Source organism: Salvelinus fontinalis, chromosome 20 (genome assembly GCF_029448725.1).
Source record: "Salvelinus fontinalis isolate EN_2023a chromosome 20, ASM2944872v1, whole genome shotgun sequence".
Lineage (NCBI taxonomy): Eukaryota > Metazoa > Chordata > Actinopteri > Salmoniformes > Salmonidae > Salvelinus > Salvelinus fontinalis.
Window position 1 is genome coordinate 42,373,690 of NC_074684.1, and position 20,804 is coordinate 42,394,493.

The following is a 20,804-nucleotide window of genomic DNA, read 5'->3' on the forward strand; positions in this document are numbered from 1 at the left end:
AAGACATTAAAACTATGAATTAACACATATGGAATCATGTAGTAACCAAAAAAGTATTCAACAAATAAAAATATATTTTTTATTTGAGATTCTTCAAAGTAGCCACCCTTTGCCTTGATGACAGTTTTGCACACTCTTGGCATTCTCTCAACCAGCTTCATGAGGTAGTCACCTGGAATGCATTTCAATTAACAGGTGTACCTTGTTAAAAGTTAATTTGTGGAATTTCTTTCCTTAATGCATTTGAGCCAATCAGTTGTGTTGTGACAAGGTACGGGTGGTATACAGAAGATAGCCCTATTTAATAAAAGACCAAGTCCATATTATGGCAAGAACAACTCAAATAAGCGAAGAGAAACTACAGTCTATCATTACTTTAAGACATGAAGGTCAGTCAATCTGGAAAATGTCAAGAACTTTGAAAGTTTCTTCAAGTGCAGTCGCAAAAACCATCAAGCGCTATGATGAAACTGAAACTGGCTCTCATGAGGACCGCCACAGCAAAGGAAGACCCAGAGTTACCTCTGCTGCAGAGGATAAGTTCATTAGAGTTACCAGCCTCAGAAATTGCAGCCCAAATAAATGCTTCACAGAGTTCAAGTAACAGACACATCTCAACATCAATGTTCAGAGGAGACTGTGTGAGTCAGGTCTTCGTGGTCGAATTGCTGTAAAGAAACCACTACTAAAGGACACCAACAAGAAGAAGAGACTTGCTTGGGCCAAGAAACACGATCAATGGACATTAGATCGGTGGAAATCTGTCCTTTGGTCTGATGAGTCCAAATTAGAGATGTTTGGTTCCAACCACCGTGTCTTTGTGACGCAGAGGAGTCGAACGGATGATCTCCGCATGTGTGGTTCCCACCGTGAAGCATGGAGGAGGAGGTGTTATGGTGTGGTGGTGCTTCGCTGGTGACACTGTCTGTGATTTTTTTAGAATTCAAGGCACACTTAACCAGCATGGCTACCACAGCATTCTGCAGCGATACGCCATCCCATCTGGTTTGCGCTTAGTGAGACTATCATTTGTTTTACAACAGGACAATGACCCAAAACACACCTCCCGACTGTGTTAGGGCCATTTGACCAAGAAGGAGAGTGATGGAGTGCTGCATCATATGACCTGGCCTCCACAATCACCCGAACTCAACCCAATTGAGATGGTTTGGGATGAGTTAGACCGCAGAGTGAAGGAAAAGCAGCCAACTGCTCAGCATATGTGGGAACTCCTTCAAGATATACCTGTGGATGTATTTCAAGGCCTACCTTCAAACTCAGTGCCTATTTGCTTGACATCATGGGAAAATCAAAAGAAATCAGCCAAGACCTTAGAAAAATTATTGTAGACCTCCACAAGTCTGGTTGATCCTTGGGAGCAATTTCCAAACGCCTGAAGGTACCACGTTCATCTGTACAAACAATAGTACGCAAGTATAAACACCACGGGACCACACAGCCGTCATACCGCTCAGGAAGGAGACGCGTTCTGTCTCCCAGAGATGAATGTACTTTGGTGTGAAAAGTGCAAGTCAATCCCAGAACAACAGCAAAGGACCTTGTGAAGATGCTGGAGGAAATGAGTACAAAAGTATCTATATCCACAGTAAAACGAGTCCTATATCGACATGACCTGAAAGGCCGCTCAGCAAGGAAGAAGCCACTGCTCCAAAACCACCATAAAAAAGCCAGACTACAGTTTGCAACTGCACATGGGGACAAAGATTGTACTTTTTGGAGAAATCTCCTCTGGTCTGATGAAACAAAAATAGAACTGTTTGGCCATAATGACCATCGTTATGTTTGGAGGAAAAAGTGGGAGGCTTGCAAGCCGAAGAACACCATCCCAACCGTGAAGCACAGGGGTGGCAGTATCATGTTGTGGGGGTGCGTTGCTGCAGGAGGGACTGGTGCACTTCACAAAATAGTTGGCATCATGAGGCAGGAAAATTATGTGGATATATTGAAGCAACATCTCAAGACAACAGTTAGGAAGTTTGGTCGCAAATGGGTCTTCCAAATGGACAATGACCCCAAGCACACTTCCAAAGTTGTGGCAAAATGGCTTAAGGACAACAAAGTCAAGGTATTGTAGTGGCCATCACAAAGCCCTGACCTCAATACTATAGAAAATGTGTGGGCAGAACTGAAAAATCGTGTGCGAGCAAGGAAGCCCTACAAACCTGACTCAGTTACACCAGCTCTGTCAGGAGGAATGGGCCAAAATTCACCCAATTTAATTTACTTTGGGAAGCTTGTGGAAGGCTACCTGAAACGTTTTACACAAGTTAAACAATTTAAAGGCAATGCTACCAAATACTAATTGAGTGTATGTAAACTTCTGACCCACTGGGAATGTGATGAAAGAAATAAAAGCTGAAATAAATCATTCTCTCTACTATTATTCTGACATCTCACATTCTTAAAATATAGTGGTGATCCTAACTGACCTGAGACAGGGAATTTTTACTCTGATTAAATGTCAGGAATTGTGGAAAAACTGAGTCTAAATGTATTTGGCTAAGGTGTATGTAAACTTCCGACTTCAACTGTATTTTTATTTGTTTAACACTTTTTTTGGTTACCACATGATTCCATAATGTGTTATTTTATTGTTTTGATGCAAACCAAAACCCTTGAATGAGTAGGTGTTCTAAAACTTTTGACTGGTATTGTGTGTATATATATATATTTTTTGGACACATGTTTTAACCCCTTATTTTTGTTGGCACAAAACTACCTTCATGCTTCCCTTCATTTGAATTTGTTACCTTCAGACGAGTTTCGTGACACTTGTCGTCCTCTTCCCCGTCCCCTCTTCCCCGTCTCCTCTTCCCCGTCCCCTATTCCCTGTCTCCTCTTCCCCGTCCCCTCTTCCCCGTCCCCTCTTCCCCGTCCCCTCTTCCCCGTCTCCTCTTCCCCGTCCCCTCTTCCCTGTCCCGTCTTCCCCGTCCCGTCTTCCCCGTCTCCTCTTCCCCGTCCCCTCTTCCCCGTCCCCTCTTCCCCGTCTCCTCTTCCCCGTCTCCTCTTCCCCGTCCCCTCTTCCTCGTCCCCTCTTCCCCGTCCCCTCTTCCCCGTCTCATCTTCCCCGTCTCCTCTTCCCCGTCCCCTCTTCCCCGTCTCCTCTTCACCGTCTCCTCTTCACCGTCTCCTCTTCCCCGTTCCCTCTTCCCCGTCCCCTCTTCCCCGTCCCCTCTTCCCCGTCCCCTCTTCCCCGTCTCCTCTTCCCCGTCTCCTCTTCCCCGTCTCCTCTTCCCCGTCCCCTCTTCCTCTTCCCCGTCCCCTCTTCCCCGTCTCCTCTTCCCCGTCCCCTCTTCCCCGTCTCCTCTTCCCCGTCCCCTCTTCCCCGTCTCCTCTTCCCCGTCTCCTCTTCCCCGTCCCCTCTTCCCCGTCTCCTCTTCCCCGTCTCCTCTTCCCCGTCTCCTCTTCCCCGTCTCCTCTTCCCCGTCTCCTCTTCCCCGTCTCCTCTTCCCCGTCCCCTCTTCCCCGTCTCCTCTTCCCCGTCCCCTCTTCCCCGTCTCCCCTTCCCCGTCTCCTCTTCACTGTCTCCTCTTCCCCGTTCCCTCTTCCCCGTCCCCTCTTCCCCGTCTCCTCTTCCCCGTCTCCTCTTCCCCGTGTCCTCTTCCCCGTCTCCTCTTCCCCGTCTCCTCTTCCCCGTCTCCTCTTCCCCGTCCCCTCTTCCCCGCCTCCTCTTCCCAGTCTCCTCTTCCCCGTCTCTTCTTCCCCGTCTCCTCTTCCCCGTCCCCTCTTCCCCGTGTCCACTTCCCCGTCCCCTCTTCCCCGTCTCCTCTTCCCCGTCTCCTCTTCCCCGTCTCCTCTTCCCCGTCTCCTCTTCCCCGTCTCCTCTTCCCCGTCTCCTCTTCCCCGTCTCTTCTTCCCCGTCTCCTCTTCCCCGTCTCTTCTTCCCCGTCCCCTCTTCCCCGTCCCCTCTTCCCCGTCTCCTCTTCCCCGTCTCCTCTTCCCCGTCCCCTCTTCCCCGTCTCCTCTTCCCCGTCCCCTCTTCACCGTCCCCTCTTCCCCGTCCCCTCTTCCCCGTCCCCTCTTCCCCGTCTCCTCTTCCCCGTCCCCTCTTCTTCTTCCCCGTCTCCTCTTCACTGTCCTATCAAAACAAACTAAGTTGAGTGTAGCATGTCTTACCAGGGTTATACTGAAGAGTTTCTTAACAAGAAGAAGAAGTTAAATAAATGATTCCTCTCCTCTTGTTGTCCTGTCCATCCAGTACAGAGGAGAACGGGGTTGTCCCCAGCCCCTCCGTCCATCGCGGGGGTAGCCCTGACGACATGACCATGAAAACCAGCCCTGACACCCCCTCCAAGCGTCCGGAGACACCCTCTAAAGGGTTCGGGGTGTCAGAGGAGCCCCCTTCCGTCCCCACCCCAGGACGTACCCCGGGGAAGGCCAAGCAGCAGCTGAACGTCCGGGCAGAGCTGGAGAAGAGACAAGGGGGCAAGTCTCTACTCAACCTGGTGGTTATAGGTACGTAAACACACGTGGCTCCTGGAACGCCACAAACTCATGCATGGACTGAATCACATAAACTACTGTCGGCGTGGTAACAAAGACTATACTGTCGGCGTGGTAACAGACTATACTGTCGGCGTGGTTACAGAGACTATACTGTCGGCGTGGTTACAGAGACTATACTGTCGGCGTGGTTACAGAGACTATACTGTCGGCGTGGTTACAGAGACTATGCTGTCGGCGTGGTTACAGAGTCTATGCTGTCGGCGTGGTTACAGAGTCTATGCTGTCGGCGTGGTTAAAGAGTCTATGCTGTCGGCGTGGTTACAGAGTCTATGCTGTCGGCGTGGTTACAGAGACTATACTGTCGGCGTGGTTACAGAGACTATACTGTCGGCGTGGTTACAGAGACTATACTGTCGGCGTGGTTACAGAGACTATACAGTCGGCGTGGTTACAGAGACTATACAGTCGGCGTGGTTACAGAGACTATACAGTCGGCGTGGTTACAGAGACTATACTGTCGGCGTGGTTACAGAGACTATACAGTCGGCGTGGTTACAGAGACTATACTGTCGGCGTGGTTACAGAGACTATACTGTCGGCGTGGTTACAGAGACTATACAGTCGGCGTGGTTACAGAGTCTATGCTGTCGGCGTGGTTACAGAGACTATACTGTCGGCGTGGTTACAGAGACTACAGTCGGCGTGGTTACAGAGACTATACAGTCGGCGTGGTTACAGAGACTATACAGTCGGCGTGGTTACAGAGACTATACTGTCGGCGTGGTTACAGAGACTATACAGTCGGCGTGGTTACAGAGTCTATGCTGTCGGCGTGGTTACAGAGACTATGCTGTCGGCGTGGTTACAGAGACTATACTGTCGGCATGGTTACAGAGACTATACAGTCGGCGTGGTTACAGAGACTATACAGTCGGCGTGGTTACAGAGACTATACAGTCGGCGTGGTTACAGAGACTATACAGTCGGCGTGGTTACAGAGACTATGCTGTCGGCGTGGTTACAGAGACTATACTGTCGGCGTGGTTACAGAGACTATACAGTCGGCGTGGTTACAGAGACTATGCTGTCGGCGTGGTTACAGAGACTATACAGTCGGCGTGGTTACAGAGACTATACAGTCGGCGTGGTTACAGAGACTATACTGTCGGCGTGGTTACAGAGACTATACAGTCGGCGTGGTTACAGAGACTATACAGTCGGCGTGGTTACAGAGACTATGCTGTCGGCGTGGTTACAGAGACTATACAGTCGGCGTGGTTACAGAGACTATACAGTCGGCGTGGTTACAGAGACTATACTGTCGGCGTGGTTACAGAGACTATACAGTCGGCGTGGTTACAGAGTCTATGCTGTCGGCGTGGTTACAGAGACTATGCTGTCGGCGTGGTTACAGAGACTATACTGTCGGCGTGGTTACAGAGACTATACAGTCGGCGTGGTTACAGAGACTATACAGTCGGCGTGGTTACAGAGACTATACAGTCGGCGTGGTTACAGAGACTATACAGTCGGCGTGGTTACAGAGACTATGCTGTCGGCGTGGTTACAGAGACTATTCTGTCGGCGTGGTTACAGAGACTATACAGTCGGCGTGGTTACAGAGACTATACTGTCGGCGTGGTTACAGAGACTGTACAGTCGGCGTGGTTACAGAGACTATACTGTCGGCGTGGTTACAGAGACTATACTGTCGGCGTGGTTACAGAGACTATTCTGTCGGCGTGGTTACAGAGCCTATACTGTCGGCGTGGTTACAGAGACTATACAGTCGGCGTGGTTACAAAGTCTATGCTGTCGGCGTGGTTACAGAGACTATACTGTCGGCGTGGTTACAGAGACTATACTGTCGGCGTGGTTACAGAGACTATACTGTCGGCGTGGTTACAGAGACTATACTGTCGGCGTGGTTACAGAGACTATACTGTCGGCGTGGTTACAGAGACTATACAGTCGGCGTGGTTACAGAGACTATACTGTCGGCGTGGTTACAGAGACTATACTGTCGGCGTGGTTACAGAGATTGAACAGAACATTTTCAGTATGATTCCTGTTTCCACCCCCTCCTCCCCCCCACACCCCCCTCCTCCCCCTTCAACCCCCCTCCTCTGTTTTCCTCCCTCCCCCCTCCAGGTCATGTGGATGCTGGGAAGAGTACCCTGATGGGTCACCTGCTGTACCTGTTGGGAAACGTCAATAAACGCACCATGCACAAGTACGAACAGGAGTCCAAAAAGGCTGGCAAGGCCTCGTTCGCCTACGCGTGGGTTCTGGACGAGACCGGCGAGGAGAGGAACAGGTGTGTTTACCGACAGAGACGGCTCCACACACATAACTACCTACTCTGCAAAACACCCACTGAATCTGCTTGTGTGTGTGTGTGTGTGTGTGTGTGTGTGTGTGTGTGTGTGTGTGTGTGTGTGTGTGTGTGTGTGTGTGTGTGTCTTCCAGGGGTGTAACCATGGACGTGGGGATGACTAAGTTTGAGACGGCCTCTAAGGTGGTGACTCTGATGGACGCTCCTGGACACAAAGACTTCATCCCGAACATGATCACTGGAGCGGCCCAGGTACGTCCAGACTACACCCCTAAAGGCCCAGGTACGTCCAGACCACACCCCTAAAGGCCCAGGTACGTCCAGACTACACCCCTAAAGGCCCAGGTACGTCCAGACTACACCCCTAAAGGCCCAGGTACGTCCAGACTACACCCCTAAAGGCCCAGGTACGTCCAGACTACACCCCTAAAGGCCCAGGTACGTCCAGACTACACCCCTAAAGGCCCAGGTACGTCCAGACTACACCCCTAAAGGCCCAGGTACGTCCAGACCTCACCCCTAAAGGCCCAGGTACGTCCAGACTACACCCCTAAAGGTCCAGGTACGTCCAGACTACACCCCTAAAGGTCCAGGTACGTCCAGACCTCACCCCTAAAGGCCCAGGTACGTCCAGACTACACCCCTAAAGGCCCAGGTACGTCCAGACTACACCCCTAAAGGTCCAGGTACGTCCAGACCTCACCCCTAAAGGCCCAGGTACGTCCAGACTACACCCCTAAAGGCCCAGGTACGTCTAGACTACACCCCTAAAGGCCCAGGTACGTCCAGACTACACCCCTAAAGGCCCAGGTACGTCCAGACCTCACCCCTAAAGGCCCAGGTACGTCCAGACTACACCCCTAAAGGTCCAGGTACGTCCAGACTACACCCCTAAAGGTCCAGGTACGTCCAGACTACACCCCTAAAGGCCCAGGTACGTCCAGACTACACCCCTAAAGGCCCAGGTACGTCCAGACTACACCCCTAAAGGCCCAGGTACGTCCAGACTACACCCCTAAAGGTCCAGGTACGTCCAGACCTCACCCCTAAAGGCCCAGGTACGTCCAGACTACACCCCTAAAGGTCCAGGTACGTCCAGACCTCACCCCTAAAGGCCCAGGTACGTCCAGACTACACCCCTAAAGGTCCAGGTACGTCCAGACTACACCCCTAAAGGTCCAGGTACGTCCAGACTACACCCCTAAAGGCCCAGGTACGTCCAGACCTCACCCCTAAAGGACCAGGTACGTCCTGACTACACCCCTAAAGGCCCAGGTACGTCCAGACTACACCCCTAAAGGCCCAGGTACGTCCAGACTACACCCCTAAAGGCCCAGGTACGTCCAGACTACACCCCTAAAGGCCCAGGTACGTCCAGACTACACCCCTAAAGGCCCAGGTTTTGTCCAGACTACACCCCTAAAGGCCCAGGTACGTCCAGACTACACCCCTAAAGGCCCAGGTACGTCCAGACTACACCCCTAAAGGCCCAGGTACGTCCAGACTACACCCCTAAAGGACCAGGTACGTCCAGACTACACCCCTAAAGGCCCAGGTACGTCCAGACTACACCTCTAAAGGCCCAGGTACGTCCAGACTACACCCCTAAAGGCCCAGGTACGTCCAGACTACACCCCTAAAGGCCCAGGTACGTCCAGACTACACCCCTAAAGGCCCAGGTACGTCCAGACTACACCCCTAAAGGCCCAGGTACGTCCAGACTACACCCCTAAAGGCCCAGGTACGTCCAGACTACACCCCTAAAGGCCCAGGTACGTCCAGACTACACCCCTAAAGGCCCAGGTACGTCCAGACTACACCCCTAAAGGTCCAGGTACGTCCAGACTACACCCCTAAAGGCCCAGGTACGTCCAGACTACACCCCTACAGGCCCAGGTACGTCCAGACTACACCCCTAAAGGCCCAGGTACGTCCAGACTACACCCCTAAAGGCCCAGGTACGTCCAGACTACACCCCTAAAGGTCCAGGTACGTCCAGACTACACCCCTAAAGGTCCAGGTACGTCCAGACTACACCCCTAAAGGCCCAGGTACGTCCAGACTACACCTCTAAAGGCCCAGGTACGTCCAGACTACACCTCTAAAGGCCCAGGTACGTCCAGACTACACCCCTAAAGGCCCAGGTACGTCCAGACTACACCCCTAAAGGCCCAGGTACGTCCAGACTACACCCCTAAAGGCCCAGGTACGTCCAGACTACACCCCTAAAGGCCCAGGTACGTCCAGACTACACCTCTAAAGGCCCAGGTACGTCCAGACTACACCTCTAAAGGCCCAGGTACGTCCAGACTACACCCCTAAAGGCCCAGGTACGTCCAGACTACACCCCTAAAGGCCCAGGTACGTCCAGACTACACCCCTAAAGGCCCAGGTACGTCCAGACTACACCCCTAAAGGCCCAGGTACGTCCAGACTACACCCCTAAAGGCCCAGGTACGTCCAGACTACACCCCTAAAGGCCCAGGTACGTCCAGACCTCACCCCTAAAGGCCCAGGTACGTCCAGACTTCACCCCTAAAGGCCCAGGTACGTCCAGACCACACCACTAAAGGCCCAGGTACGTCCAGACTTCACCCCTAAAGGTCCAGGTACGTCCAGACCACACCACTAAAGGCCCAGGTACGTCCAGACTACACCCCTAAAGGCCCAGGTACGTCCAGACCACACCCCTAAAGGCCCAGGTACGTCCAGACCACACCCCTAAAGGCCCAGGTACGTCCAGACTACACCCCTAAAGGCCCAGGTACGTCCAGACTACACCCCTAAAGGCCCAGGTACGTCCAGACCACACCCCTAAAGGCCCAGGTACGTCCAGACTACACCCCTAAAGGCCCAGGTACGTCCAGACTTCACCCCTAAAGGCCCAGGTACGTCCAGACCACACCACTAAAGGCCCAGGTACGTCCAGACTACACCCCTAAAGGCCCAGGTACGTCCAGACCTCACCCCTAAAGGCCCAGGTACGTCCAGACCACACCACTAAAGGCCCAGGTACGTCCAGACTACACCCCTAAAGGCCCAGGTACGTCTAGACTACACCCCTAAAGGCCCAGGTACGTCTAGACTACACCCCTAAAGGCCCAGGTACGTCCAGACTACACCCCTAAAGGCCCAGGTACGTCCAGACTACACCCCTAAAGGCCCAGGTACGTCCAGACTACACCCCTAAAGGCCCAGGTACGTCCAGACCTCACCCCTAAAGGCCCAGGTACGTCCAGACTTCACCCCTAAAGGCCCAGGTACGTCCAGACCACACCACTAAAGGCCCAGGTACGTCCAGACCACACCACTAAAGGCCCAGGTACGTCCAGACCACACCACTAAAGGCCCAGGTACGTCCAGACTTCACCCCTAAAGGTCCAGGTACGTCCAGACCACACCACTAAAGGCCCAGGTACGTCCAGACTTCACCCCTAAAGGTCCAGGTACGTCCAGACCACACCACTAAAGGCCCAGGTACGTCCAGACTACACCCCTAAAGGCCCAGGTACGTCCAGACCACACCCCTAAAGGCCCAGGTACGTCCAGACCACACCCCTAAAGGTCCAGGTACGTCCAGACCACACCACTAAAGGCCCAGGTACGTCCAGACTACACCCCTAAAGGCCCAGGTACGTCCAGACCACACCCCTAAAGGCCCAGGTACGTCCAGACCACACCCCTAAAGGCCCAGGTACGTCCAGACTACACCCCTAAAGGCCCAGGTACGTCCAGACTACACCCCTAAAGGCCCAGGTACGTCCAGACCACACCCCTAAAGGCCCAGGTACGTCCAGACTACACCCCTAAAGGCCCAGGTACGTCCAGACTTCACCCCTAAAGGCCCAGGTACGTCCAGACCACACCACTAAAGGCCCAGGTACGTCCAGACTACACCCCTAAAGGCCCAGGTACGTCCAGACTACACCCCTAAAGGCCCAGGTACGTCCAGACTACACCCCTAACACGGTCACTGAAAAATAACCTGGATGACCTAAATGATTCAAATGAATTTGGGTTGGAGTGTTATTCATACTACAGGTAGGAAGTGACAGGTGCCTACTGGGAAAACATTACCGTGTAACGTGTACCAATCTATTATATCTCGCCTGGAGCTGCCAGAGGTTCCTACATGTCCCCTTCTAGATGTCCCCTTCTGTATTATATCTCACCTGGAGCTGCCAGAGGTTCCTACATGTCCCCTTCTGTGTTATATATTACCTGGAGCTGCCAGAGGTTCCTCAAAGGTCAATAAATGGAAAGATACAGCTTACACAGAGTGGGCAATCACAGGTTATACAGAATGTCCTCATTATAGCCTTTAATACAACCGGTGTTTGTATAACCTGTGTGTGTCTCCTCACAGGCGGACGTGGCGGTGTTAGTGGTCGATGCCAGCAGAGGTGAGTTTGAGGCGGGGTTCGAGGCGGGGGGTCAGACGCGAGAGCACGGCCTTCTGGTCCGTTCGTTGGGCGTCACGCAGCTCGCTGTTGCCGTCAACAAGATGGACCAGGTGAGAACAAAGTTACCACTACTACTAGGTGTAGCCACGGCAACTCCTGTTACTCTGACAACAGTGTCATTTATGGTACAATTGTATTATAACAGATATGGCAATGTGTAAAAGGGAACTCTCTGTGCGTGTGCGTGTGTGCGTGTATGTGCGTGTGTGCGTGTGTGTGATTGTGTAACAGGTAAACTGGCAAGAGGAGCGATTCAAAGAGATCATCTCCAAACTTGGACATTTCCTGAAACAGGCTGGATTCAAGGTGGGTGGCTAGTTTAGGACCTTTGACCTGGAGCTAGGGTTAGGACCTTTGACCTGGAGCTAGGGTTAGGACCTTTGACCTGGAGCTAGGGTTAGGACCTTTGACCTGGAGCTAGGGTTAGGACCTTCGACTTGGAGCTAGGGTTAGGACCTTTGACCTGGAGCTAGGGTTAGGACCTTTGACTTGGAGCTAGGGTTAGGACCTTTGACCTGGAGCTAGGGTTAGGACCTTTGACCTGGAGCTAGGGTTAGGACCTTTGACCTGGAGCTAGGGTTAGGACCTTTGACCTGGAGCTAGGGTTAGGACCTTCGACCTGGAGCTAGGGTTAGGACCTTTGACCTGGAGCTAGGGTTAGGATCTTTGACCTGGAGCTAGGGTTAGGACCTTTGACCTGGAGCTAGGGTTAGGATCTTCGACCTGGAGCTAGGGTTAGGATCTTCGACCTTTGACCTGGAGCTAGGGTTAGGACCTTTGACCTGGAGTTAGGGTTAGGACCTTTGACCTGGAGCTAGGGTTAGGACCTTCGACCTTTGACCTGGAGCTAGGGTTAGGACCTTCGACCTGGAGCTAGGGTTAGGACCTTCGACCTTTGACCTGGAGCTAGGGTTAGGACCTTCGACCTGGAGCTAGGGTTAGGACCTTCGACCTTTGACCTGGAGCTAGGGTTAGGACCTTCGACCTGGAGCTAGGGTTAGGACTTTCGACCTTTGACCTGGAGCTAGGGTTAGGACCTTCGACCTGGAGCTAGGGTTAGGACCTTCGACCTTTGACCTGGAGCTAGGGTTAGGACCTTCGACCTTGCCGGTTAGTCGAGGTAATTGAGGTAATATCTACATGTAGGTAGAGTTATTAAAGTGACTTATGCATAGATAATAAACAGGAGAGTAGCAGCAGGAATATAAAGGTGTCTAGGTTGGCCGGAGTCTTTGACAATTTTTAGGGCCTTCCTCTGACACCGCCTGGTGTAGAGGTCCTGGATGGCAGGACGCTTGGCCCCAGTGATGCACTAGGCCGTAAGCACTACCCTCTGTAGTGTCTTGCGGTCGGAGGCCGAGCAATTGCCGTACCAGGCAGTGATGCAACCAGTAAGGATGCTCTTGATGGTGCAGCTGTAAAACCTTTTGAGGATCAGAGGACCCATGCCAAATCTTTTCAGTCTCCTGAGGGGGAATAGGCTTTGGCGTGCCCTCTTCACGACTGTCCTGGTGCGTTTGGACCATGTTGGTTTGTTGGTGATGTGGACACCAAGGAACTTGAAGCTCTCAACATGTTCCACTACAGTCCCGTCGAGGAGAATGGGGGCGTGCTCGGTCCTCCTTTTCCTGTAGTCCACAATCATCTCCTTTGTCTTGATCACGTTGAGGGAGAGGTTGTTGTCCTTGCACCACACGGTCAGGTCTCTGACCTCCTCCCTATAGGCTGCCTCATCGTTGAGGGAGAGGTTGTTGTCCTGGCACCACAGGGCCAGGTCTCTGGCCTCCTCCCTATAGGCTGTCTCATCGTTGCCAGGTCTCTGACCTCCTCCCTATAGGCTGTCTCATCGTTGTCAGGTCTCTGACCTCCTCCCTATAGGCTGTCTCATCGTTGTCAGGTCTCTGACCTCCTCCCTATAGGCTGTCTCGTTGTTGTCAGTGATCAGGCTGTTGTGTCGTCTGCAAACTAGTGTTAGTGTTGGAGTCGTGCCTGGCCATGCAGTCGTGGGTGAACAGGGAGTACAGGAGGGGACTGAGAACGCACCCCTGGGGAGCTCCAGTGTTGAGGATCAGCGTGGCAGATGTGTTGCTACCTACCCTTACCACCTGAGTGCGGCCTGTCAGGAAGTCCAGGATCCAGTTGCAGAGGGAGGTGTTTAGTCCCAGGATCCTTAGCTTAGTGATGAGCTTTGAGGGTACTATGGTGTTGAACGCTGAGCTGTAGTCAATGAATAGCAGTCTCACATAGGTGTTCCTTTTGTCCAGGTGGGAAAGGGCAGCGTGGAGTGCAGTAGAGATTGCATCATCTGTGGATCTGTTGGGGCGGTATGTGAATTGGAATGAGTCTCGGGTTTCTGACATGATGGGGTTGACGTGATCCATGATCAGCCTTTCAAAGCACTTCATGGCTACCGACGTGAGTGCTACGGGGCGGTAATCATTTAGGCAGGTTACCTTCGCCTTCTTGGGCACATGGACTATGGTGGTCTGCTTGAAACATGTTGCTATTACAGACTCAGTCACGGAGAGGTTGAAAATGTCAGTGAAGACACTTGCCATTTGGTCCGCACATGCTTTGAGTACACGTCCTGGTAATCCATCTGACCCTTTGAGCTTTGTGAATGTTGACCTGTTTAAAGTTCTTGCTCACATTGGCTACCGAGAACGTTACCACACGGTCATCCAGAACAGCTGGTGCTCTCGTGCATGGGCTACTGGGTTTCCCTTTTGTAGTCCGTAATAGTTTGCTAGCCCTGTCAGAGCCGGTGAAGTAGGATTCAATCTTAATCCTGTATTGATGCTTTGCCTGTTTGATGGATCATCTGAGGACATAGCGGGATTTCTTATAGGCGTCCGGATTAGTGTCCCGCTCACTGAAAACGGCAGCTCTAGCCTTTAGCTCGATGCGGATCTCAGGATATAAAATTTACTTGGGAAAAACCTGAAATAACGGCAATAGGAAAAATTAAAATACTAACTCATGATCGACATCCTTTCAGTGGCCCGTAAAATATATAAAATACTTAGGATGTTTAATAATTGACAACAAATAACAAATATATAACGATAACTTTTTCCAGTTTGTCAACGATATGAAATCTAATTCAATGGAAGAATGTCCCGCCAAATTTTACAGGTAGAATACGCCTCTTCAGAATGGCATGGCTCCTAAAGTTTGTATACTCATTATCGGTAATACCAATTACCCCACCGAAGACATTGCTTAATTAACTATACTCAGTCATAACAGACTTCATATGGGAAAATACAACTCATAGAATAAAAAGGAACGTTTTACCCTCTTCCTGAGTCTGAGGGGGGGTTTAAACCTTCCTGAGTCTGAGGGGGGGTTTAAACCTTCCTGAGTCTGAGGGGGGGTTTAAACCTTCCTGAGTCTGGGGGGGGGGTTTAACTTTCCTGAGTCTGGGGGGGGGGGTTTAACCTTCCTGAGTCTGGCAGGGGTTTAACCTTCCTGAGTCTGGCAGGGGTTTAACCTTCCTGAGTCTGGGGGGGGGGGTTTAACCTTCCTGAGTCTGAGGGGGGTTTAACCTTCCTGAGTCTGGGGGGGGGGGGTTTAACCTTCCTGAGTCTGAGGGGGGTTTAACCTTCCTGAGTCTGGCAGGGGTTTAACCTTCCTGAGTCTGGGGGGGGGGGGGTTTAACCTTCCTGAGTCTGAGGGGGGTTTAACCTTCCTGAGTCTGGCAGGGGTTTAACCTTCCTGAGTCTGGGGGGGGGGTTTAACCTTCCTGAGTCTGGCAGGGGTTTAACCTTCCTGAGTCTGGGGGGGGGGTTTAACCTTCCTGAATCTGAGGGTGGTTTTAACCTTCCTGAGTCTGAGGCTTGTGTAATAGCCGTTCTATGTTCTCTCCCAGGACTCTGATGTGTTCTATGTTCTCTCCCAGGACTCTGATGTGTTCTACGTGCCAACTAGTGGTCTATCAGGAGAGAACCTGACCACTAAGAGTTCTGCTCTGGCGCTAACATCCTGGTACTCTGGACCCTGTCTGCTGGAACAGATCGGTACACACACACACACACACACACACACACACACACACACACACACACACACACACACACACACACACACACACACACACTCTTATTCAAGTCCACAAAGCTTTGGAAAATAACATGTGACAACTCAACAATGTTAACATTAAAACATCCGTTGTGTACATGGCTGTTGGACAAGTATATTTAACGAAGAACGAAGAGAGCTCAGAGAGAGAGCAGAGTAGCTGAGACATATTGACTGTTTTATTTAGCCTCCGCTCTCTTCTGTAATGATCTGAAAGTGTGTGTGTGTGTGTCTAAGTAGTGTTATGACTGTGACAATTGTAAAAATGGTAATCATTGTGATGTTGCTTTGGTATTAGTCAGCATGGTAACAGAGTATAACTCAGTGATATCAGTCAACAGTCTAATTTGAAGATACCATCTCAATATTTTTCTCATGTTCTTTTTCTATCTCTCTCTCTCCCTCTCCATATCTATTCTCTCTGCTCTCTCCCTCCATATCTATTCTCTCTGCTCTCTCTCTCCATATCTATTCTCTGCTCTCTCTCTCTCCATATCTATTCTCTCTGCTCTCTCTCTCCATATCTATTCTCTCTGCTCTCTCCCTCTCCATATCTATTCTCTCTGCTCTCTCTCTCTCCATATCTATTCTCTCTGCTCTCTCTCTCCATATCTATTCTCTCTGCTCTCTCTCTCCATATCTATTCTCTCTGCTCTCTCTCTCTCCATATCTATTCTCTCTGCTCTCTCTCTCTCCATATCTATTCTCTCTGCTCTCTCTCTCCATATCTATTCTCTCTGCTCTCTCTCTCTCCATATCTATTCTCTCTGCTCTCTCTCTCTCCATATCTATTCTCTCTGCTCTCTCTCTCCATATCTATTCTCTGCTCTCTCTCTCTCCATATCTATTCTCTCTGCTCTCTCTCTCCATATCTATTCTCTCTGCTCTCTCTCTCTCCATATCTATTCTCTCTGCTCTCTCTCTCCATATCTATTCTCTGCTCTCTCTCTCTCCATATCTATTCTCTCTGCTCTCTCTCTCTCCATATCTATTCTCTCTGCTCTCTCTCTCTCCATATCTATTCTCTCTGCTCTCTCTCTCCATATCTATTCTCTCTGCTCTCTCTCTCCATATCTATTCTCTGCTCTCTCTCTCCATATCTATTCTCTCTGCTCTCTCTCTCCATATCTATTCTCTGCTCTCTCTCTCCATATCTATTCTCTCTGCTCTCTCTCTCCATATCTATTCTCTGCTCTCTCTCTCCATATCTATTCTCTCTGCTCTCTCTCTCCATATCTATTCTCTCTCTCTCCCTCTCCATATCTATTCTCTCTCTCTCTCTCTCTCCATATCTATTCTCTCTGCTCTCTCTCTCCATATCTATTCTCTGCTCTCTCTCTCCATATCTATTCTCTCTGCTCTCTCTCTCTCCATATCTATTCTCTCTGCTCTCTCTCTCCATATCTATTCTCTCTGCTCTCTCTCTCTCTCCATATCTATTCTCTCTCTCTCTCTCTCCATATCTATTCTCTCTGCTCTCTCTCTCTCTCTCCCCATATCTATTCTCTCTGCTCTCTCTCTCTCCATATCTATTCTCTCTGCTCTCTCTCTCCATATCTATTCTATCTGCTCTCTCTCTCCATATCTATTCTCTGCTCTCTCTCTCCATATCTATTCTCTCTGCTCTCTCTCTCCATATATATTCTCTCTGCTCTCTCTCTCCATATCTATTCTCTCTGCTCTCTCTCTCCATATATATTCTCTCTGCTCTCTCTCTCCATATCTATTCTCTGCTCTCTCTCTCCATATCTATTCTCTCTGCTCTCTCTCTCCATATATATTCTCTCTGCTCTCTCTCTCCATATCTATTCTCTCTGCTCTCTCTCTCCATATATATTCTCTCTGCTCTCTCTCTCCATATCTATTCTCTCTGCTCTCTCTCTCCATATCTATTCTCTCTGCTCTCTCTCTCCATATCTATTCTCTCTGCTCTCTCTCTCCATATCTATTCTCTCTGCTCTCTCTCCCTCTATATACATTCTCTCTGCTCTCTCTCTCCATATCTATTCTCTGCTCTCTCTCTCCCTCCATATCTATTCTCTCTGCTCTCTCTCTCCATATCTATTCTCTCTGCTCTCTCTCTCCATATCTATTCTCTCTGCTCTCTCTCCCTCCATATATATTCTCTCTGCTCTCTCTCTCCATATCTATTCTATCTGCTCTCTCTCCCTCCATATATATTCTCTCTGCTCTCTCTCTCCATATCTATTCTATCTGCTCTCTCTCTCCATATCTATTCTCTCTGCTCTCTCTCTCCATATCTATTCTCTCTGCTCTCTCTCTCCATATCTATTCTCTCTGCTCTCTCTCTCCATATCTATTCTCTCTGCTCTCTCCCTCTATAAATATTCTCTCTGCTCTCTCTCTCCATATCTATTCTCTCTGCTCTCTCCCTCTATATATATTCTCTCTGCTCTCTCTCTCCCTCCATATCTATTCTCTCTGCTCTCTCTCTCCCTCCATATCTATTCTCTGCTCTCTCTCTCTCTCCATATCTATTCTCTCTGCTCTCTCTCTCCATATCTATTCTCTCTGCTCTCTCTCTCCATATCTATTCTCTCTGCTCTCTCTCTCTCCATATCTATTCTCTCTGCTCTCTCTCTCTCCATATCTATTCTCTCTGCTCTCTCTCTCCATATCTATTCTCTCTGCTCTCTCTCTCTCCATATCTATTCTCTCTGCTCTCTCTCTCTCCATATCTATTCTCTCTGCTCTCTCTCTCCATATCTATTCTCTCTGCTCTCTCTCTCCATATCTATTCTCTCTGCTCTCTCTCTCCATATCTATTCTCTCTGCTCTCTCTCTCCATATCTATTCTCTCTGCTCTCTCTCTCCATATCTATTCTCTCTGCTCTCTCTCTCCCTCCATATATATTCTCTCTGCTCTCTCTCTCCCTCCATATATATTCTCTCTGCTCTCTCTCTCCCTCCATATCTATTCTCTCTGCTCTCTCTCTCCATATCTATTCTCTCTGCTCTCTCTCTCCATATCTATTCTCTCTGCTCTCTCCCTCTATATATATTCTCTCTGCTCTCTCTCTCCATATCTATTCTCTCTGCTCTCTCTCTCCATATCTATTCTCTCTGCTCTCTCTCTCCATATCTATTCTCTCTGCTCTCTCTCTCTCCATATCTATTCTCTCTGCTCTCTCTCTCTCCATATCTATTCTCTCTGCTCTCTCTCTCTCTCCATATATATTCTATCTGCTCTCTCTCTCTCTCCATATCTATTCTCTGCTCTCTCTCTCCCTCCATATCTATTCTCTGCTCTCTCTCTCTCTCCATATCTATTCTCTCTGCTCTCTCTCCATATCTATTCTCTCTGCTCTCTCTCTCCATATCTATTCTCTCTGCTCTCTCTCTCCATATCTATTCTCTCTGCTCTCTCTCTCCATATCTATTCTCTCTGCTCTCTCTCTCTCCATATCTATTCTCTCTGCTCTCTCTCTCTCCATATCTATTCTCTCTGCTCTCTCTCTCTCCATATCTATTCTCTCTGCTCTCTCTCTCTCCATATCTATTCTCTCTGCTCTCTCTCTCTCTCCATATCTATTCTCTGCTCTCTCTCTCCCTCCATATCTATTCTCTGCTCTCTCTCTCTCCATATCTATTCTCTCTGCTCTCTCTCTCTCTCCATATCTATTCTCTCTGCTCTCTCTCTCTCCATATCTATTCTCTGCTCTCTCTCTCCCTCCATATCTATTCTCTGCTCTCTCTCTCTCCATATCTATTCTCTGCTCTCTCTCTCTCTCCATATCTATTCTCTCTGCTCTCTCTCTCTCTCCATATATATTCTATCTGCTCTCTCTCTCTCTCCATATCTATTCTCTGCTCTCTCTCTCCCTCCATATCTATTCTCTGCTCTCTCTCTCTCTCCATATCTATTCTCTCTGCTCTCTCTCCATATCTATTCTCTCTGCTCTCTCTCTCCATATCTATTCTCTCTGCTCTCTCTCTCCATATCTATTCTCTCTGCTCTCTCTCTCTCCATATCTATTCTCTCTGCTCTCTCTCTCTCCATATCTATTCTCTCTGCTCTCTCTCTCTCCATATCTATTCTCTCTGCTCTCTCTCTCTCCATATCTATTCTCTCTGCTCTCTCTCTCTCCATATCTATTCTCTCTGCTCTCTCTCTCTCTCCATATCTATTCTCTGCTCTCTCTCTCCCTCCATATCTATTCTCTGCTCTCTCTCTCTCCATATCTATTCTCTCTGCTCTCTCTCTCTCTCCATATCTATTCTCTGCTCTCTCTCTCTCCATATCTATTCTCTGCTCTCTCTCTCCCTCCATATCTATTCTCTGCTCTCTCTCTCTCCATATCTATTCTCTGCTCTCTCTCTCCCTCCATATCTATTCTCTGCTCTCTCTCTCTCTCCATATCTATTCTCTGCTCTCTCTCTCTCTCCATATCTATTCTCTGCTCTCTCTCTCCCTCCATATCTATTCTCTGCTCTCTCTCCCTCCATATCTATTCTCTGCTCTCTCTCTCCCTCCATATCTATTCTCTCTGTCCACCTCCTCTCTCTTCCTCTTCCTCCCCCTCCATAGATGATTTCAAACCACCCCAGAGGTCGATAGAAAAGCCCTTCCGACTGTGTGTCTCGGACGTCTTCAAAGGTGAGATCACACTCTGTGGTTCTAGATCAGGGTTCTGTGTGTTCTAACCCAGTTATGTGTGGGTCTACAGAGATACATTACATAGTTACAGATACATTACATAGATATATTACAGAGATACAGATACATTACAGAGATACATTACATAGATATAGATATATTACAGAGATACATTACATAGATAAATTACATAGATATAGATATATTACATAGATACATTACAGAGATACATTACATAGATACATTACAGAGATACAGATACATTACAGAGACACATTACAGAGATACATTACATAGATATAGATATATTACAGAGATACATTACATAGATGCATTACAGAGATCAGGGTTCTGTGTTCTAACCCTGTTCTCTGTGGTTCTAGATCAGGGTTCTGTGTTCTAACCCTGTTCTCTGTGGTTCTAGATCAGGGTTCTGTGTTCTAACCCTGTTCTCTGGTTCTAGATCAGGGCTCAGGGTTCTGTGTAACAGGGAAGATCGAGGCGGGCTACATTCAGACAGGAGACAGAGTACTGGCCATGCCCCCCAATGAGACATGCACTGTTAAAGGTATTGTCTGTCTCTCTGTGTGTCTGTCTCTCTGTGTGTCTGTCTCTCTGTGTGTCTGTCTCTCTGCGTGTCTGTCTTTCTGTGTGTCTGTCTCTCTGTGTGTCTGTCTCTCTGTGTGTCTGTCTCTCTGTGTGTCTGTCTCTCTGTGTGTCTGTCTCTCTGTGTGTCTGTCTCTCTGTGTGTCTGTCTCTCTGTGTGTCTGTCTCTCTGTGTGTCTGTCTCTCTGTGTGTCTGTCTCTCTGTGTGTCTGTCTCTCTGTGTGTCTGTCTCTCT

The 20,804-nt window shown here is 49.6% G+C and overlaps 1 protein-coding gene across 4 annotated transcripts in view; it reads left to right on the plus strand.

The window, feature by feature from the left end:
* LOC129817839 (HBS1-like protein) overlaps positions 1–20,804 on the plus strand; it is an 89,683-nt gene that overhangs the window by 58,662 nt on the left and 10,217 nt on the right. For 3 of the 4 annotated variants that reach the window (XM_055873426.1, XM_055873428.1, XM_055873429.1), the window contains 8 exons: positions 4,220–4,476; positions 6,619–6,784; positions 6,937–7,054; positions 11,169–11,315; positions 11,497–11,571; positions 15,137–15,284; positions 19,895–19,963; positions 20,427–20,531. In XM_055873426.1, the coding sequence (XP_055729401.1) occupies positions 4,220–4,476; positions 6,619–6,784; positions 6,937–7,054; positions 11,169–11,315; positions 11,497–11,571; positions 15,137–15,284; positions 19,895–19,963; positions 20,427–20,531 (1,085 nt within the window). The remainder of the gene's footprint in view (positions 1–4,219; positions 4,477–6,618; positions 6,785–6,936; positions 7,055–11,168; positions 11,316–11,496; positions 11,572–15,136; positions 15,285–19,894; positions 19,964–20,426; positions 20,532–20,804) is intronic. The other variant, XM_055873427.1, reaches the window with a different exon arrangement.